Source organism: Budorcas taxicolor, chromosome 7, assembly GCF_023091745.1.
Source record: "Budorcas taxicolor isolate Tak-1 chromosome 7, Takin1.1, whole genome shotgun sequence".
Taxonomy (NCBI): Eukaryota; Metazoa; Chordata; class Mammalia; order Artiodactyla; family Bovidae; genus Budorcas; species Budorcas taxicolor.
Window position 1 is genome coordinate 41,555,847 of NC_068916.1, and position 19,142 is coordinate 41,574,988.

The 19,142-nt window shown below is 34.3% G+C and overlaps 2 protein-coding genes across 2 annotated transcripts; both read left to right on the forward strand.

Annotated features, from left to right (window-relative positions):
* The first annotated feature begins 1,095 nt into the window (after positions 1–1,095).
* LOC128051379 (olfactory receptor 2L2-like) lies at positions 1,096–2,031 on the forward strand. Its single transcript, XM_052643945.1, has one exon. The coding sequence runs from the start codon at positions 1,096–1,098 to the stop codon at positions 2,029–2,031; it is 936 nt and encodes a 311-aa protein (XP_052499905.1).
* Positions 2,032–15,955: 13,924 nt separating this feature from the next.
* On the forward strand, positions 15,956–17,273 carry LOC128051349 (olfactory receptor 2L2-like). The gene is made up of 2 exons (XM_052643914.1): positions 15,956–16,014; positions 16,394–17,273. The coding sequence occupies exons 1-2, from the start codon at positions 15,956–15,958 to the stop codon at positions 17,271–17,273; spliced, it is 939 nt and encodes a 312-aa protein (XP_052499874.1).
* The last annotated feature ends 1,869 nt before the right edge of the window (positions 17,274–19,142 follow it).

Sequence of the window (19,142 nt, forward strand, 5' to 3'; positions counted from 1 at the left end):
TTTGTGACCCTGTGGACTGCAGCACGCCAGGCCTCCCTGTCCATCACCAACTCCTGGAGCTTACTCAAACTCATGACCATTGAGTCGGTGATGCCATCCAACCATCTCACCCTCTGTCATCCCCTTCTCCTCCCACCTTCAATCTTTCTCAGCATCAGGGTCTTTTCCATTGAGTCAGTTCTTTGCATCAGGTGGCCAAAGTATTGGAGTTTCAGCTTCAATATCAGTCCTTCCAATGACTATTCTGGACTGATTTCCTGTAGGATGGACTGGTTGGATATCCTTGCTGTCCAAAGGACTCTCAAGAGTCTTCTCCAACACCACAGTTCAAAAACATCAATTCTTGAACGCTCAGCTTTCTTTGTAGTCCAACTCTCACATCCATACATGACTACTGGAAAAACCATAACTTTGACTAGATGGACCTTTGTTGTCAAAGTAATTTCTCTTTTTCATATGTTGTCTTATGCTTAATTACTAAACATTAAGTATCATCTCTTGATTACATCCACTCTGGCCGCAGTGGATGGAGACCTTCCCCTTCCACATATAACTGCCTCCAACTACCTTTTATCTTTCCCCTTTCCATCATAGTTAAATCCCACTTTGTGTCTATGATGGTTAGGTTGAGAACACTTTTCCATCTTCTAGTATACATTGCTAAAGTAGAAAAATATTAATTACTGTAAAACCTTATATTTTAGTCTTTCCATATGAATAGTTCCTCTTATTTTGCTTTCCACAGTCAAGAAACTTTAAGGTGGTACTGAGAATTTCAAGAAAATGTTTTGAGAAATGTTAAGAATTTCATAAGAAAATCCTTTTTAATAAAATATTTATTAATTTTTCTGTATTCTGCTTATGTTGTACAGTCACTCAAATATATCAGTTCTTAAAATGCTATTCTTTATAATTTTAACTTCATCATTATTACAATTTTTCCAATATAGATAACTCCAGTTCTTTATTACAGAGTAGTAAAACTTTAAACAATATTCAGCCTGACTAAAATAATACTATAGAAATATATTATTGTTTTAAACTTGAATTATGTACTCTTGTGTCTGCCTTTAGGAATAATTACATGAATGACCCATGGGAAATTATAATCAAACATCAACTGATTTCATCTTATTGGGATTGTTTCCCTCTTCAAGAACTGGTCTGTTCCTTTTTATTCTCATTGTTTTCATTTTCTTAATGGCTCTAGTTGGTAACCTTTCCATGATTCTTCTCATCTTTCTGGACATCCGTCTTCACAAGCCCATGTATTTTCTGCTTAGCCAGCTCTCCCTCATGGATCTGAACTACATCTCTACCACTGTTCCCAAAATGGCCTATGATTTTCTGTTTGCAAACAAGTCTATCTCCATCATTGGGTGTGGGATTCAGAGCTTCTTCTTGACTATGGCATGTGCAGAAGGATTGCTTTTGGCCTCTATGGCTTATGATCGTTATGTGGCCATTTGCTTTCCTCTTCATTATCCTGTCAGAATCAGCAGAAGAATGTGCATATTGATGATAACAGGATCTTGGATAATGGGCTCTATCAACTCCTGTGCCCACACCACGTATGCCCTCCGTATCCCTTATTGCCAATCCAGGTCCATCAATCATTTCTTCTGTGATGTCACAGTCATGTTGACAATAGCCTGCATTGATACAACGGTCTATGAATACACAGTGTTTCTGAGCACCACACTTTTCCTTTTGCTGCCCTTCATTGGTATTGCTTTTTCCTATGGCCGTGTTCTCCTTGCTGTCTATCGCATGAACTCAGCAGAAAGGAAGAAGAAGGCCTATTCAACCTGCAGCACCCACCTCGCTGTGGTTTCTTTCTACTATGCATCCTTTGTTTACATGTATCTACGCCCAAGATTTCTGCGTACTCCAACAGAGGACAAAGTTCTGGCTGTCTTTTACATCATCCTTACCCCGATGCTCAATCCTATTATCTACAGCCTGAGAAACAAGGAGGTGATTGGGGCCCTGAGAAGAGTAACTCAGAGAATCTCTCCTATGAAAATGTAGACTAAATTTTTGCATGAATATGAGGAGTTATATATATATATATATATATATATATATATATATATATATATATATTATAACTGTATTGTTATATATATATATTTATATATTATATATAATTTATATATTTTTAATATATATAACTATATAGTCATTAAAAATATTATTTAATTAAATGAAAAGAGTAAAATGGATTTAGAGGACAAGAAAATAGTTCATATCTTGAAAAATCTCAATCTTATTTCTTGTTTCTTTTTTTTTAAATCAATTTCAAATGCATTTTTGTTGATAGACTGACAACTAGAAAGATTCCCTGTCATTTAGTAGTGAACATGGACATTAACTGAATAACAGAATAGCATTCACCATAACAGTTCCACAGTTTTCAATACATTTTTCAATAGGTCTGAACCACATTTTCTGAATGTTTAGATAAAATTAAAAGACAGAATACTTTTTGTTCTTCTTATAGTATAACCATAATTACCAGTAACACTTTTTTTTTTTTAATTTCAATAAGGGGAAACTTTCTGTTAGAGATTTAGCTGAGAATTCTGAAGTCCTTATACCACTCTGAACAGAAACTGAGTTTATGCTAATTACAGGGTGATGCATCTATCATGTTAGGTATACCTGGAAATCAACAATAGGCCTTGAAAATGCCACAAGAGATTGCTAAGACAATTATAGAAGTGGGTCAGCATTTAGTCTCATTAGTGGAAATTAAAACTGTTGAGGAATTCCATGCAAACAGCTACTCTCAAATAGCTACCCTCAAAACATACTGTGTACCTGCTAAATTGCCATTACAACTTTTGTATAAGATGATGTCTCTCAAATGAGATTTTATTCTCTACTCACTACATCCCATAGTTTTACTGGGAAAGTTAACTTTGTAAACTAATTTTCTTACTTCATATGATGGCTTGATCACTTTCTTAAGCAGATCTCATCACTGTATCAACAAAAATTCATCAGTTCACGTAAATTTCCATGTAAATTGTTATCCATTCGTGATCAATGCAGAAATGCACTGAACCTCTCACCTGTGGCAGAGAAGGGGAGGTTCATATTCTACATAATATGCAAGGCAAATCCCAAAATGAACATATGAGGATCTTGCTAAAAAATAAAAAAATAAAAAAATGTTAGATTATTGCTGCTCAAACTTAGTTTTTTCTTCAAAATTAATTCTTTAGTTGTGAAATGAAATTACACATTCCAAAAAAATTATATATGTATATATATATATATATATATAGCATATAAACATAATGGTTCATTGTCAGATTTGGGAGATCAATCCTTTCCACTTTATTTTCACTAAATTTAAAGCTTTAGAAACTTTATTCTCTGTTAATATAATTATAGTGTTTTCAGCATCTGGTGATAAATACTAAGTTTCAATGAATTTTTGATGATTTTTAATATTTAAATTTTAAAAGATTCTTTCTGCTTATGTTACTGGAACTATTAGGAGTGCTTATAGTTTAGGAGAATATCAGGCTGAATTTTTGATAAATTATATTAAATATAAATTCTAGTACACACATATCTGATGATTCAAAAGGAGAAGAAATGTTTTCTAAAAGTGTTTATCTTATGAAGCAGCTTCAAGTTATCAATTAATACAAATCTATTTTATACAAGTCTAAATTTAACTTTAAACATAAATTTAGTCAATGGCATTTTAATGATTCATCTTCAATTTCTGACAATTAGTTGACTTTGTATAAGAATGATGTTTCAATTATCTGCTCACTCATTTTATCACTACACATTCAATTATAAGAAAATTAATTTTAAAAATGTTTGAATAATTGTTTTCTGAAAATTTACATGAAAATGGTATGCTTTTCCACCTCTGATCTTTCAAATTAATTTTAAATCTTTAAGCAAGCTTTAAATATTATTTCTAAGCCTGTGGACATTTGTTTTACAATATTTCAAGAGTTTTAAAAACCATATATTTTATACTTTGATAATAATTCCATGATATGATCTTTTGTAATGATTATTTGTACACTTTTGTAAGTATTTATTGGAAAAGTTTACTCCCTAAACCTATCATTTCCTGTTCCAACACTTGGGTGAGATTGTTAATAATTTAGTAGATTACTCAGGGATTAACACTGAATGGAAAAATAAGTCAGCCCCCATCTCCATAAGAGTCATTTCTCTTGCTAAGTAAATCTCCTTCACTCTCTTAGGCAGTGGCCTATTCACCATTGTTGTATCTATATTTGCTGTTGTCACCACTACCACCTATCTGGGTTCAAGCTCCACCTAGCCACTTCCCTGGGGTCCTGTGGTGCCCTGAACACTAATGCATGTGTGGACATGGGGAGGCCAGGCATACTGCTTCATGTCCATGTTGCTTGCCCTTGTGTGTACAAGTCCTGCTGCTGGACTGAAACTGCATACTAATGCCGCCACCCAGTATAGACCCTCTGCTCACGTGTGTACTCAGTGATAAAATTAAGAATTTCAAGATGGCAGCAGAGCAATAATTAAGCAAGGTTAGTATCTGAGTATGAGAACCTATGTAAGCACACATGCTCTATGCTTTGAGAAATGTAGATTGAACAAATACAAAGGGGATGACATCATGTAAAACCAGCAAAATGATGGGGATGTCAGTTTTCGTCATTGTAAATATCCTAAGGAAGTGTGGAAGCAAGCAGGCAAATGCATTCCAGACTCCTTCCCATTTTAGGTTGTGAGTAATAGAAGGAATCAGGAGACATCAATCTATTTCTGTCCTGACACAATATATTTTGTTCTACCCTTTAAAAGAAACTGGAAACAATTTTATTTACTGTTTAAGTAACTGCCTAGAAAATGAGGATTTGGCATTATATAAAATTAACTTCCTATGTTGTCCTTAGTAGGTCTTTGAGTAATTTAAAAAAAAAAAGCTTTCTTTGTTGAAAGACTATGTTAAAAAAAAAAAAATTAATATTTAACAGTTTGTACTTGCCTACAAAATTCTTAATTTTCTTTATGGTTAAAATGAGAGATAGGAATTTTTTTCACAGTGACCTATAATTCTACTTGACCAAGTGTTTTAAAACCTTTTATCAATTCTTAACCAATTTCCCAAACTCAAATGCCAAGCAAAGATCTGTTGAAATCAAATTAACTTTGGTATTTTTCATTAAACTCCTGTAAAATTGCCAAAAAAAAATGTCACTTTATAAAAATAGAAATGTTAAACTAATTAGGCTAATATGTGAAATTACATGGAAAGAATTGTCAAATAAGAAGTAATACTAAGACTTGTTTATATTGCTAATGTTGTATTGGTGTGTATTATGGTATACATTCCAGAAGTTATATGTTATTTTTAGTCATCTGATATATTCTGGGACAATGTTAACAGTCATAATGCAAATTATCATCTTAAAATGTTGCATATCACAAAAATTACTACATTTTCTTATGAAATAAATTTTTGTATCTTTTGTCTTTGTCATTTATAGTTATTGTTTAATTTAGATATTTACAAAAATGTTTCTACACAAATGCTCTATTTCAAGGACATTCATGAAAGGGACTAATGGAAAACCTAGATTTAATAACAAGTACTCATTACTTGGGGCTGAATGATCTAAAGATGATGATTGCAATTTTTTATTACATTTTGTTTGAAACATTGCTGGATCCTTAATGTTTTTTTTTTTTTTTTTCCCCAGACTGAAGAAAACTTTTCCTCTTACCTGTGACTCACAATAATTTAAAAAATTATGACACCTTAAACAAAGATACAGCATTTATTTTAATCCTGATCTGATCCCTCAGGAATTTGCAAAGCCTTGAATCAAAGCTTTAGTACTATAGCCAACATTTCCACTTGTGCCGTTCTGCTGCTGCTGCTGCTAAGTCGCATCAGTCATGTCCAACTCTGTGCGACGCCATAGAAGGCAGCCCACCAGGCTCCTCTGTTCCTGGGATTCTCCAGGCAAGAACACTGGAGTGGGTTGCTATTTCCTTTTCCAATGCATACACGCATGCTAAGTCGCTTCAGTCATGTCTGACTCTGTGCGACCCCATGGACAGCAGCCCATCAAGCTCCTCCATCCACAGGATTCTCCAGGCAAGAATATTGGAGCAGGTTCCCATTTCCTTCTCCTGTGCCCTTCTACAAGGAGAATAAATTCATATTGACTTAGAGTAAGAGTCTGTTCAAAAGGATGAATTTGTTTGAAAAGAGACAATAGATCTCAAATGTAGTAATTTGTGCTAAGCCAATGTCACCAAACTGAGACTAAATACCTAACTGATGAGAGCTGATGAGGCTGAACCACCCAAGTCCAGTTTATGTGGCATATGGATGACAGCAGACAAGGTATAATCTCCCTGAGAGTATAGTGAGGGATCAAGATATTAGATTAGGAGATTTCTCCCAGAGACCAGGATCCACAATCAGAGCAAGAAACCAGATCTGTATCCAAAATGTGTGCTCAGTTGCTCAGTCTAGTCTGACTCTTTGAGACACCATGGACTGCAGCCTGCCAGGCTCCTCTGTCCATCGGATTTCCCAGGCAAGAATACTGGGCTGTCATTTCCTTCTCCACTAGATCTGAAGTACTGAACTACAAAAACCCTGAGGTTATATGATTTTAGAAGGAGTAATGATTTATGATAGTGCAATTTTAGCGTGTCTCTTTTACTTGTTAAGTGCATATAATTTCATAGATAAGAAGTGAATATAATTTCATAGGTAGGAAGAAGTTTATGCATATATCATTGCTATTGTCACATAATGTGTAGACCATTTTGATTCACCAAAACTTTAGAATCATTTATAGAAATGAGAATATTATAGGAAGAGAGCTAATTGGTCACAGAAGCTTATTTCAATCTATTTTTCCAGTGTGAATGTATGAACCCTTTTCCCTCACTGTCCATTTCTAGGACTCTTGAATAAAGTCCAATTACTCCCTCTTACTCATAAGAAAAAGCCTAAGAAACAGATGACTATACTAAGACACTTAAAATCTTACAGAAGTTTGTCTTTACAACAAACAGTGGCTGATTTACTTTTTTTTTTTTTTTTACTTTATTTTACTTTACAATACTGTATTGGTTGAGCCATACATTAACATGAATCCACCACGGGTGTACATGTGTTCCCAAACATGAACCCCCCTCCCACCTCCCTCTCCATAACATCTCTCTGAGTCATCCCCATGCACCAGCCCCAACCATGCTGTATCCTGCATCAGACATAGACTGGTGATTCGTTTCTTACATGATAGTATACATGTTACAATGCCATTTTCCCAAATCATCCCACCCTCTCCCTCTCCTTCTGAGTCCAAAAGTCCACTATACACATTTGTGTCTCTTTTGCTGTCTTGCATACAGGGTCATCATTGCCATCTTTCTAAATTCCATATATATGTGTTAGTATACTGTATTGGTGTTTTTCTTTCTGGCTTACTTCACTCTGTACAATCGGCTCCAGTTTCATCCACCTCATTAGAACAGATTCAAATGTATTCTTTTTAATGGCTGAGTAATACTCCATTGTGTATATGTACCACTGCTTTCTTATCCATTCATCTGCTGATGGACATCTAAGTTGTTTCCATGTCCTGGCTATTATAAACAGTGCTGCAATGAACACTGGGGTACATGTGTCTCTTTCAGTTCTGGTTTCCTCGGTGTGTATGCCCAGCAGTGGGATTGCTGGCTCATAAGGCAGTTCTATTTGCAATTTTTTAAGGAATCTCCACACTGTTCTCCATAGTGGCTGTACTAGTTTGCATTCCCACCAACAGTGTAGGAGGGTTCCGTTTTTTCCACACCCTCTCCAGCATTTATTGCTTGCTGACTTTTGGATCACAGCCGTTCTGACTGGTGTGAAGTGGTACCTCATTGTGGTCTTGATTTGCATTTCTCTAATAACGAGTGATGTTGAGCATCTTTTCATGTGTTTGTTAGCCATCCATATGTCTTTTTTGGAGAAATGTCTATTTAGTTCTTTGGCCCATTTATACTATGTTCATGGATCGACAGAATCAATATAGTGAAAATGAGTATACTACCCAAAGCAATCTACAAATTCAGTGCAATCCCTATCAAGCTACCAGCGATATTTTTCACAGAACTAGAACAAATAATTTCATCATTTGTATGGAAATACAAAATACCTCGAATAGCCAAAGCAATCTTGAGAAAGAAGAATGGAACTGGAGGAATCAACTTGCCTGACTTCAGGCTCTACTACAAAGCCACAGATATCAAGACAGTATAGTATTGACACAAAGACAGAAATATAGATCAATGGAACAAAATAGAAAGCCCAGAGATAAATCCACACGCATATGGACATCTTATCTTTGACAAAGGAGGCAATATACAATGGAGTAAAGACAATCTCTATAACAAGTGATGCTGGGAAAACTGGTCAACCACTTGTAAAAGAATGAAACTAGATCACTTTCTAACACCGCACACAAAAATAAACTCAAAATGGATTAAAGATCTAAATGTAAGACCAGAAACTATAAAACTCCTAGAGGAGAACATAGGCAAAACACTCTCCGACATAAATCACAGCAGGATCCTCTATGATCCACCCCCCAGAATTCTGGAAATAAAAGCAAAAATAAACAAATGGGATCTAATTAAAATTAAAAGCTTCTGCACAACAAAGGAAACTATAAGCAAGGTGAAAAGACAGCCTTCTGAATGGGAGAAAACAATAGCAAATGAAGCAACTGACAAACAACTAATCTCAAAAATATACAAGCAACTTATGCAGCTCAACTCTTACTTTTTATTTCATTTTTGTGTATGTTGGGCTTATCTGGTGGTTCAGACAGTGAAGAATCCACTGGCAATATGGGATACCTGGGTTTAATCCCTGGGTTGGGAAGATACTCTGGAGAGGGGAACAGCTACCCAGTCTAGTATTCTTGCCTGGAGAATTCAATGGACAGAGGAGGTTGGCATGGTGTTGCAAAGAGTCAGACAGGATTGAGCAACTTTCATTTCACTTCTTGTGTATGTTGGTGAATAAAAACCTATAGATACAGTCAAGAAAAATTTACACCTTCATCTTCTGTTCCATGTAGGATATATTGCAGATTCAAGGCTTGTTTATTTATTTGTTTCTTCCCCAAATATCCAACATCAGAACGTTTTCTGCTAATTCTTTTCTTCTTAGGTATAATGTCATTACTGCTGACATATCAATGGCAATACTTTTAAAGAAATATTTAAGATTCAAGAAATTGAAAATGCTTCATAAATTTAAACACCTTATTTTTCCTTCAGTGGATAAACCCAAAATAAAAGACAATAATAAACAATTTGGATTTATTTTTAATTAAGAAAAAGATGTCTTATTCAATTTAGGTCTTGAAGCAATCAAAATTGATATTCAATAGTTGAGATTGTTCCCCTGTCAGATTCAAGGATCTTTTAAGTAACATCAAATGACAGAAGATTTGAACAGTGTAACATGAATAACAACAACAACTGAATGTTTCATTGGCAGTCCTGATACATGGAATAAAATATCAGATATAATGTGACATTCATTTTTTCCATTTGGTGTTTATTATTTCACCTTCAGAGTGTGATTGAATTAAGCAACTCATGGAAACATTTTTCCATAGAAAGTCTAATATAATAAAATACATGTGAAATAAATATTAGTAGTTTCATTAGAATTTGAAATATTACATTTTCACTTGTCAATAACTAAATAACTGATACTAATTGTACAAGGTGGGAAAGTCTAATATGATATATCATGTTGAATCCAAATGACATTTATTTCAAAAATTGCTCTACCATTTTTTTTAGCAAGTTATTGTTTTATTTTAATTGCTAAATTGTGTCTTACTCTTGTGACCCAATGGACTATAGCCCACCAGGTTTTGTCTGTGGAATTTCCTAGGCAAGAATATGGAGTGGGATGTCATTTCTTTTTCCAGGGGATCTCCCCAACCCAGGGATCAAACTTGCATCTCCTGTATTGACAAGTTATTTACCACTGAGCCACCACCAGAGAAGCCAAGTTTTCATATTATTAAAAGATCAATTTCTCTGCACATGTTCAGGATCTGGCCATAGATTTTTTATATTTGGAGTTTCAAATATAAAATAACTTCATTTAAATGTTTTGACTATGCTAAATATAAACACTATAAAAGTTACTATTTTTAAGTGTACAGATCAATGACATTAAGTACATTGATAGTATTGTGCAATCATTACTGACACTACCCCAGAACATTTTTATCTTACTCAGCTGAAACTCTGTACCCACTATTGGTCCCAATTCCATGTTCCTGGGAACATCATTCCACTTTCATCTCTATGAATTTGACTATTCATATGTATAGAATCCTGTGGATTGTTTGTCATGTGTGACTTATTTATTTTGCTTAGTGTATCTATAAGTTTCATCCATATTGTAGTATTGAGTGTTAACAGCCTTGGTAGGGAGGCAGGATGCCCCCAATGGCAGGAAGAAATAAACTGCAAGTGGAAAACATTTTCTTTTGTTTTCTGTTCTAATCCTGTGTTGCCATGGTGACACCTGATTCTATCTGGACTTAACTTTAATCTCAAACCTTGAGCTAACCATTGCCTTTTTCTTATGGAAATGCTTTCTCAAGCTATGTAAAGGAACTATGTATTTGCTTGGAAATCTGCCTTTCTTCAAGATCCATGTCAATTGTTTTATGATCAAGGAAGACTTACTTTGTGACAATGCTATCTCAAAATGCCTGTTGTGGATGAAGGGCCTGGTATAACTGTCAAAGTTTTGTGAGGCATTTCCTTTCTCTAACTAGCAGCTTGCTCAAGGTATATAACTCCTTGCTCAAAACTAGCAAGAGGACACCCTTTCTGTCCCCCTCTGATATCTATCTCAGAAGCTTTCTTTATCTTTTATACTTTAATAAAATGTTATTACACAGAAAGCTCTGAGTGATCAAGCCTCATCACTAGCCCCGGATCAAATTCCTCTCCTCTGGAGGTCACGAATCCCAGCGTCGTTTGCAGCTCATAAGACCAACCTTTCAGTAAGTAGTAAAATTTCTTTCTTTTTTAAGACTGAAATTCTTAAATATATATATGTGTGTGTGTTGTTGTTGTTTTTTAGTCACTCAGTTTACTCAGATTCTTCTGCGACCCCATGGACTGTAGCCCACCAAGCTCCTCTATCCATGTGATTTCCCAGTCAAGAATACTGGAGTGGGCTGCCATTTCCTTCTCCAGGAGAGCTTCCTAACCCAGGGATCAAATTCACATCTTTTTGCATTGGTACATGGATTATTTATCATTGAGCCACCAGGGAAGCCCATACATTCAAATACTCCCCCACTTTTATTTATTTTTAATATTTATTTATTCATTTACTTTTGGCTGAGCTGAGTCTTCCTTGTTGGGCATAAGCTTTCTCCCGTTGTGATTAGTGAAGGCTACTCTCTCATGGTACATGGGCTTCTCATTGCAGTGGATTCTCTCGTTGCATAGCACAGGCTCTAGTTTGTAGCATATGGGCTTAGCTGCCCCATGGCATGTTTTTCAATTAGTTTTCCTGTTGTTGAGTAGTATAGTTCTTTATCTACTCCTTATATCAATTTATGATCTGACACGTATTTTTCAAGGTTGTTGTTTTTGTTTTTTTTTTCCCATTCTATGGGTTTCTTCCTCGCTGTATTGATAATGTTCTTTCAGGAACAGAAGTTTTTAATTTTTAAAAAGTGCAATTCATATATAAATATATATACATTGTTGTTGCACATGATTTTGGTGTTATATCTGAGATAGCACAGCTAAATTTAATGTCATGAAATTCCCTCCCTCTCCCAATGTTTTACTTTTAGCTCATATTTAACACTTTGATCCATTTAAGTTAATTCTTGTATGCTATCTTCTATGATGTAAGACAATGTCTCAATTTCATTAATTGGACCAGAATATCCAATTTCCCAGCAATATTTGTTGAAAAAATATCCCCATTGACTAGCTTTATTATATATATGTATAATATTCTTCTTATACCTTAATCTATCAGTGAATATTTTTGTTGCTTCCACCTTTTAGCTTCTAGGAATAGAGGTGCATAAATACTTGTTCTAAATTCTTATAAAATCCTCTCCTTCTGGCCAATGTTTTTATTTATATATATATATGAATTGGACTTTTTAAAAATTAAGAGTCACATATGAAAAAGTGTGGTAATTTTGTTCTGTTTTATTTTGTTGATTTGTGTCTGTTTTTATGCCAATGGTATACTCTTTATATTATCACAGTTTTGTAGTGAGTTTTGAATCAGAAACAGTTGAGTTCAATTAGTTTGTAAGATTTTTTTGCTATTCTCATGACCTTGAGATTTCATCAGAATTTTAAGATGTACTTTTTCTCTGCCTAAAACTCATGAGAATTATAATAGATATTTCATTGTACCTGTTGTTTTGCTTATGGTAGTACTGACATCTTAACAATATCAGTTTCTCAGCCCAAGTGCACAAAACACTTTTCTGTTTGCTTATCTTTTCAATTTATTTCAGCAATGCTTTGAGATTTTTATTGAAGAACTAGTCTTCTTGTTAAATTCATCCCTAGAGATTTTATTCTTTGTCTTGATTTTGGAAATGTAATTTCTTAAAGTTTTCTTAGTATCATACATTAGGGTGAAATATAACTGATTTTGTATCCTACAACTTTTGCCAAATATGTTTATTAGTTTTAAAAAATTTTTGGTAGACTCTACATTTTTATATCTATAAGATCATGTCATCTGTGAACTAAGATAATTTTGCTTCCTGTATTATGTCATTTAGAAGTGACAAAAGTGGAAATCTTTGCCTTTATTCCCTCTTAAAGGAAAAGCTTTCGGTCTTCACAATTGAGTATAATGTTGGACATGAGTTCTGTAACTGTGACTTCAGTTCTACCTGAGTATAATTTATTCCAATAGAGTAGAACATAATCTCAACAGCCCACAGGACATATCACTGGTTTCATAGTTCACCACTCCTGATTAACAAGGCAAATATTTTATAATATTTTACCATTTTTCTTCTATGTATATTTTTCACCAATATGCTATCTTCTCAGGCTTCCCTCAGGCTCAGTTGATGAGGAATCTGTCTGCAATGCAGGAGACCCTGTTTCAATTCCTGGGTTGGGAAAATCCAATGGAGAAGGGATAGGCTACCCACTCCAATGTTCTTGGGCTTCCCTTGTGGCTCAGCTGGTAAGGAATCTTCCTGCAATGCGGGAGACCTAGGTTCAACCCCTGGGTTGGGAAGATCCCCTGGAGAATGGAAAGGCTACCCACTCCAGTATTCTGGAGATGGGGTTACAATGGGTCAGACACAACTGAGCATTAAATACCAGGTACCATCTCTAGCCACAGTGGATGGAGACGATCCTCCTCATCATGCCACCATCTCCACCTCTTTTTCTCTTTCCCCATCCTTTCAGCATAATTACATCCCACTTTGTGTCTGGGTTGTCTAGGTTGGCACATTTTTTCATCTTCTAGTATATATTGCTAAAATACAAAATATAATTTATCATAAAATCTGAATATATTTTAGTTATGCAATGTAATATATTTTAGTAATGTAAAAGTTCTCATTATTGTTATTTTCATTGGGACATTTTTAAGATCACACATTTATAGGCAATACTTGCATTTTTCAAAAGTGCTCTCCAGAAGACTTTAGAAATTTCAGGAAAATTTTTTTTTCAAGACAATATTTCTATTTTATTTTTCTGTGTTCTGTCTATGCTGTTTGAATATATGTTTCATATATGCCAATACTAAAAAAAATGTGATTTTATTAGCTTCATTATTATTTTGCTATGTACATTCCCAGGAGTAAAAATATTTATAAGCATATATTGTTTGTCTTATATTAATTCTCTAATTTTCTTACCCCTTGAAAATGTCAATTTTTTTTATTATTTCTGTGGTTTTCCAATTCTTTTAATTATGGTAGTTTTTTTTTTCCTTCCTAAGTTTCACTTGTTTTTTTAAATCAATTATTATCATTTTTTTATTTGCCAGAGTCACTTTTGCTAGATTATTTTATATATATCTAATGATGTTTATTTTGTGGAATGGTAATGTCTCAAACAAATCCTATTTTTTGTAATGCACTCTTTTCTATATTTCCCAATCATTTTAATCGTACTATTTGATTGTGTGTGAATGTGTATTTGTGTTTTTGTGTGAGTGTGAGTGCACATGTGTGCATCTTCCTCTTTCATGTTGCAGACTTCCTTACAAGTCTGCTAATATTTTTATATTAAAATATTTACAACTAAAACACACTAAATATTTTGTAGAGTTTGTTCACTTGCAGTGTCTTTGGAAAATTTCTTTTCCCATCTCCATGAAAAAGATTTGTAAGATGCCAATTTCTCTTTTCTATTTAAGAGATTGACCACTTTTTTATCCATTTCTTCCTTCAAATTTTCTTAAACAATTTCACCTCTTATTATGGCTTATGTTTATATCCTCTCTTTTAATTATAGCTTATCTATTTTTATCATCATAACAGTTGACTTTTAATGGGAGTGTTTGTAAATATATGTACTTAAATTTACACACTAAATTGGAAAAAAAACACCTTAAATATAAGAAACTAAAAGATAAATGTTAAATGTGTAAGACAAACTTCCATTAAGCAATTTATATCATGTAATTGTCAGAACCTGATAGTTCAGTTGGTAAAAAATCTGCCTGAGATGCAGAAGACCCCGGTTCGATTCCTGGGATGGGAAGATCCACTGGAGAAGGGATAGGCCACCCACTCCAGTATTCTTGGGCTTCCCTTGTGGCTCAACTGATAAAGAATCCACCTGCAATGCAGGAGACCTGGGTTCGATCGCTTGGTTGGGATGATCCCCTGGAGAAGGGAAAGGCTACCCACTCCAGTATTCTGCCCTGGAGAATCCCATGTATAGTCCATGGGGTCGCAAAGAGTCAGACACAACTCATCAACTTTCACAATTGTCAGAGAAACTAGCAGACATAAAATGTCTGCTGTTTTGGACAGCTTGGACAGATTCATCAAAGCTATGAGAATTGTTGTTTTAGATATATAGGCAAAGGCTCTGTTTTAACTACATATTCAGAAACTTATTGAAGAGAAAGTAAAGTGACAGCTTTGTAGATAATATTTGACAATCAGGATTCATTATAGATTTCATGAAATATAAATTGATTAGTACTTGATTTCAAGGAAACTTGTTTTGACATCTCAGAACAAAGTAGGCTAAGAAAGAAAAGAAGCTTCTCACCACAAGATAATCGGCTGCAACACTTTAGAGGCAAAACATTAGGACTTAAATATGAAAGATAAGTCATTCCTTAATTGTCAACAATATTTATTAATAATGGAATTATATAAAGGATGAATTTACATTAATTTTCTATGAATGTATTTTGATTATGACATTTGCTTTTGATGTGACTTGCATTTGTATAGGTCAGTAAAACATACTTATCCTAATAGTGTCATAGTAAACTTTTTTACAACTGTAAGAATTCTGGAAAACACTTGAGCCAAAATGTTTGTACTTTCAATTTTTAAAAAAATGTTTATTTTTTAATTGAAGGATAACTGCTTTACAGAATTGCATTGGCTTCTGCCAAACATCAATATGAATCAGCTACAGGTATATCTATATATCCCCTCCCTCTTGAACCTCCCTCCCGCCTACCTCCCCACCCCATCCCTCTAGGTTGTTACAGAGCCTCTGTTTAAATCAAAAGCTAAAATTTATTTTTTTTCCAAAAATGATAAACCAGTTCTTTATTTAAGAACTCAAAAATTTTAAATAATCATAGTCTGACAAAAATAATCTAAAATAGCTTAATGTTTTAAACTTGACTTAAACTTGTTTCTATCTTTAGGAAAAATTGTATGAATTTCCCATGGAAAATTATAATCAAACATCCACTGATTTCATCTTACTAGGGCTGTTCCCTTCCTCAAGAATTGGCCTGAAAAACACCAATACAGTATACTAACACATATATATGGAATTTAGAAAGATGGCAATGACGACCTTGTATGCAAGACAGGAAAAAAGACGCAGCTGTGTATAACGGACTTTTGGACTCAGAGGGAGAGGGAGAGGGTGGGATGATATGGGAGAATGGCATTCTATCATGTATACTATCATGTAAGAATTGAATCACTAGTCTATGTCTGATGCAGGATACAGCATGCTTGGGGCTGGTGCATGGGGATGACCCACAGAGATGTTATGGGGAGGGAGGTGGGAGGGGGGTTCATGTTTGGGAACACATGTAAGAATTAAAGATTTTAAAATTAAAAAATAATAATAAAAAAATAAATAAATTAAAAAAAAGAATTGGCCTGTTTCTTTTTATTCTCATTGTTCTCATTTTCCTAATGGCTCTATTTGGTAACCTCTCCATGATCCTTCTCATCTTTCTGGACACCCATCTCCATACACCAATGTATTTTCTACTCAGTCAGCTCTCCCTCATGGACCTGACCTACATCTCCACCATTGTGCCCAAAATGGCCTACAATTTTCTGTATGGAAAAACATCTATCTCTTTCATTGGGTGTGGGATTCAGAGCTTTTTCTTCTTGACTATAGCAGGTGCAGAAGGATTGCTTTTGGCCTCTATGGCTTATGATCGGTATGTGGCCACTTGCTTTCCTCTTCACTATCCCATCCAAATCACGAGACGAGTGTGTGTGTTGCTGATAATAGGATCTTGGATAATGGGCTCTATCAACTCCTGTGCCCACACCACGTATGCCCTCCGTATCCCTTATTGCAGATCCAGGGCCATCAATCATTTCTTCTGTGATGTCCCAGCCATGTTGACTCTGGCCTGCATTGACACCTGGGTCTATGAGTACACCATTTTTGTGAGCACTACGGTTTTCCTTTTGTTGCCTTTCATCGGTATTGCACTTTCCTATGGTCGTGTTCTCCATGCTGTCTATCTCATGAACTCAGCAGAAGGGAAGAAAAAGGCCTGTTCAACTTGCAGCACCCACCTCACAGTGGTGACTTTTTACTATGCACCCTTTGTTTACACTTATCTACGCCCAAGATCCCTTCGATCTCCAACAGAAGACAAGGTTCTGGCTGTCTTCTACACCATCCTGACCCCAGTGTTCAATCCTATTATCTATAGCTTAAGAAATAAGGAAGTGATGGGGCCCTCGAGAAGAGTAACTCAGAGAATCTTCTTTGTGAAAATGTAGACATTTTTGCATGAGTATCAAGAGTTGAATGTAAATACATTCATCAGTATATGTTAATTAAAATATTATCTTATCTTTAAATGCAAGGCCTATAATTAATCTAGAGGAGCAGACTATCACTCATTGGCCTGGAAAAATATTATCATGTATTTAGATTATTTATAATGTTTTTACCATAAGTTCTAAGTGCTTTTATTTATTGCTAAAATAAAGTTAATATTATGATATAGTAATGAAAATGAAAACTGCCTAGTTAAAGTTGTCATTTAGCTAATAATTATCCAATTGTTAGCTAACAATTTTATGATATGCCTAAGACATGTTTTTTGAATGCCTAGATAAAATTAAAAGTCAAAAGACTTCTTATTCTTGTCATAGTAGAACAATAATTACAAATACCAGTTATCATTTATTTCTACATCAGCAAACTTCATTTCAGAGATTAGCTAGGCTTTACCAAGGATTCTTAATTTCTTATATCACTGTGAAAGGAAAATGACAAGTTTATCTTTCTTTTAAAGTGATGCATCCTTGGGAAGTGATTTACTATCAGGTATACCTGGGGATCCTCAATAAAGACCTGAAGGTGCCAACAGAGATCAAGGAATTTGTTGTTAATTATAGGACTAGTTTGTCAGTGTTTAGTCTAGCTAGTGGATATTAGAAATATCAAGGATATTCTTACCAGCATCTACAAAACTCAGAACATCCTTAGTTTACATTCTAAAACAGTAATAACAACTTTTGTTTTAAATAGTGTCTCTCAAATGAGAATTTGTTCTCCTTTCACTGGATTCCCTATTTCTACTGAAACAGGTTGGGAAAGCCAACTTTTATGAACCAATTATAGCCATTAATAGTATGGCTTGAACACTTTACTAAACAAGTCTGGCTAGTTCATACAATAAAAATCCATCAGCTCAAGTGATGAGTAAATTGTTATGACTGTCTATCAATTGTCAGTGTATAAATGCTCTTTTCCTCTCAAGCATGGTAGGGAAGAGAAAGTTCAAATCCTGCATTATTTTCAGGGCATAGCACAAAATGAAAATATGAGGCATCTTGTTCAATAATCAGATAAAGGTGCAACTTTTGGTGCTCAAATATACTTTTTCCTCAGAATTAATTTATTAGTTAAAAAGAATGGAGAAGGAAATGGCAACCCATTCCAGTATTCTTACCTGGAGAATCCCATGGTCTGAGGAGCCTGATAGGCTACAGTCCATGAGGTCTGAAAGAGTTGACATAACTAAACTCCTAAGCAGAATTAATAAGAAGTGCAATAAAAAATACAAGGGATGTTTTGTGTCAGAATGTTGTATATATTGAAAAGAAATACTTCCTCATGTGATATCTTTATCAATTATAGATTTCTAAGGATCCTCTTTCTTCAAATTTATTTTTATCAAAACTTGCAATTTGGAGTCTTTATTAATGTAGTAGATACTATTTTCAGTCACTGGTGATAAATATTAGGTAAAATTATATTTTGATGATTTTTATTGCATTTTTTCACTTTAAAAGATTATTGTGCTTGCATTACTGGAACTCTTAGGAACATTTACAGGTTGTAAAAACATTGGGTTAAATTTCTGAAAAATTATATCAAAATATAAATTTTAGTACACTTAGATCTGATGATTCTCAAGAAGACATTTTTTTTCTAAAAAGAAATATCTTATGAATTCATTTCAAATCATCAACTTATACAGATCCATTTCATTTAAGTTTTAGTTTAATTTTAAATATGAATTTAATCACAGACATTTTAATGATTTCTCTCAAATTTGTGGTGATTTTCCAGCTTTGTGTAAGAACAGAATTCTCTTTATGTTTCAAATACCTGTTCTTTCACTTTATCACCATATC

What these genes read in the sequence shown, in the direction of transcription:
- LOC128051379 (XM_052643945.1), top strand. Translation starts at nt 1,096, where the DNA reads ATGGGAAATTATAATCAAACATCAACTGATTTCATCTTATTGGGATTG.
- LOC128051349 (XM_052643914.1), top strand. Translation starts at nt 15,956, where the DNA reads ATGGAAAATTATAATCAAACATCCACTGATTTCATCTTACTAGGGCTG. An exon ending in CTAGGGCTGTTCCCTTCCTC is followed by an intron (nt 16,015 to 16,393) that starts AAGAATTGGCCT and finishes TAAATTAAAAAA; the next exon opens with AAGAATTGGCCTGTTTCTTT.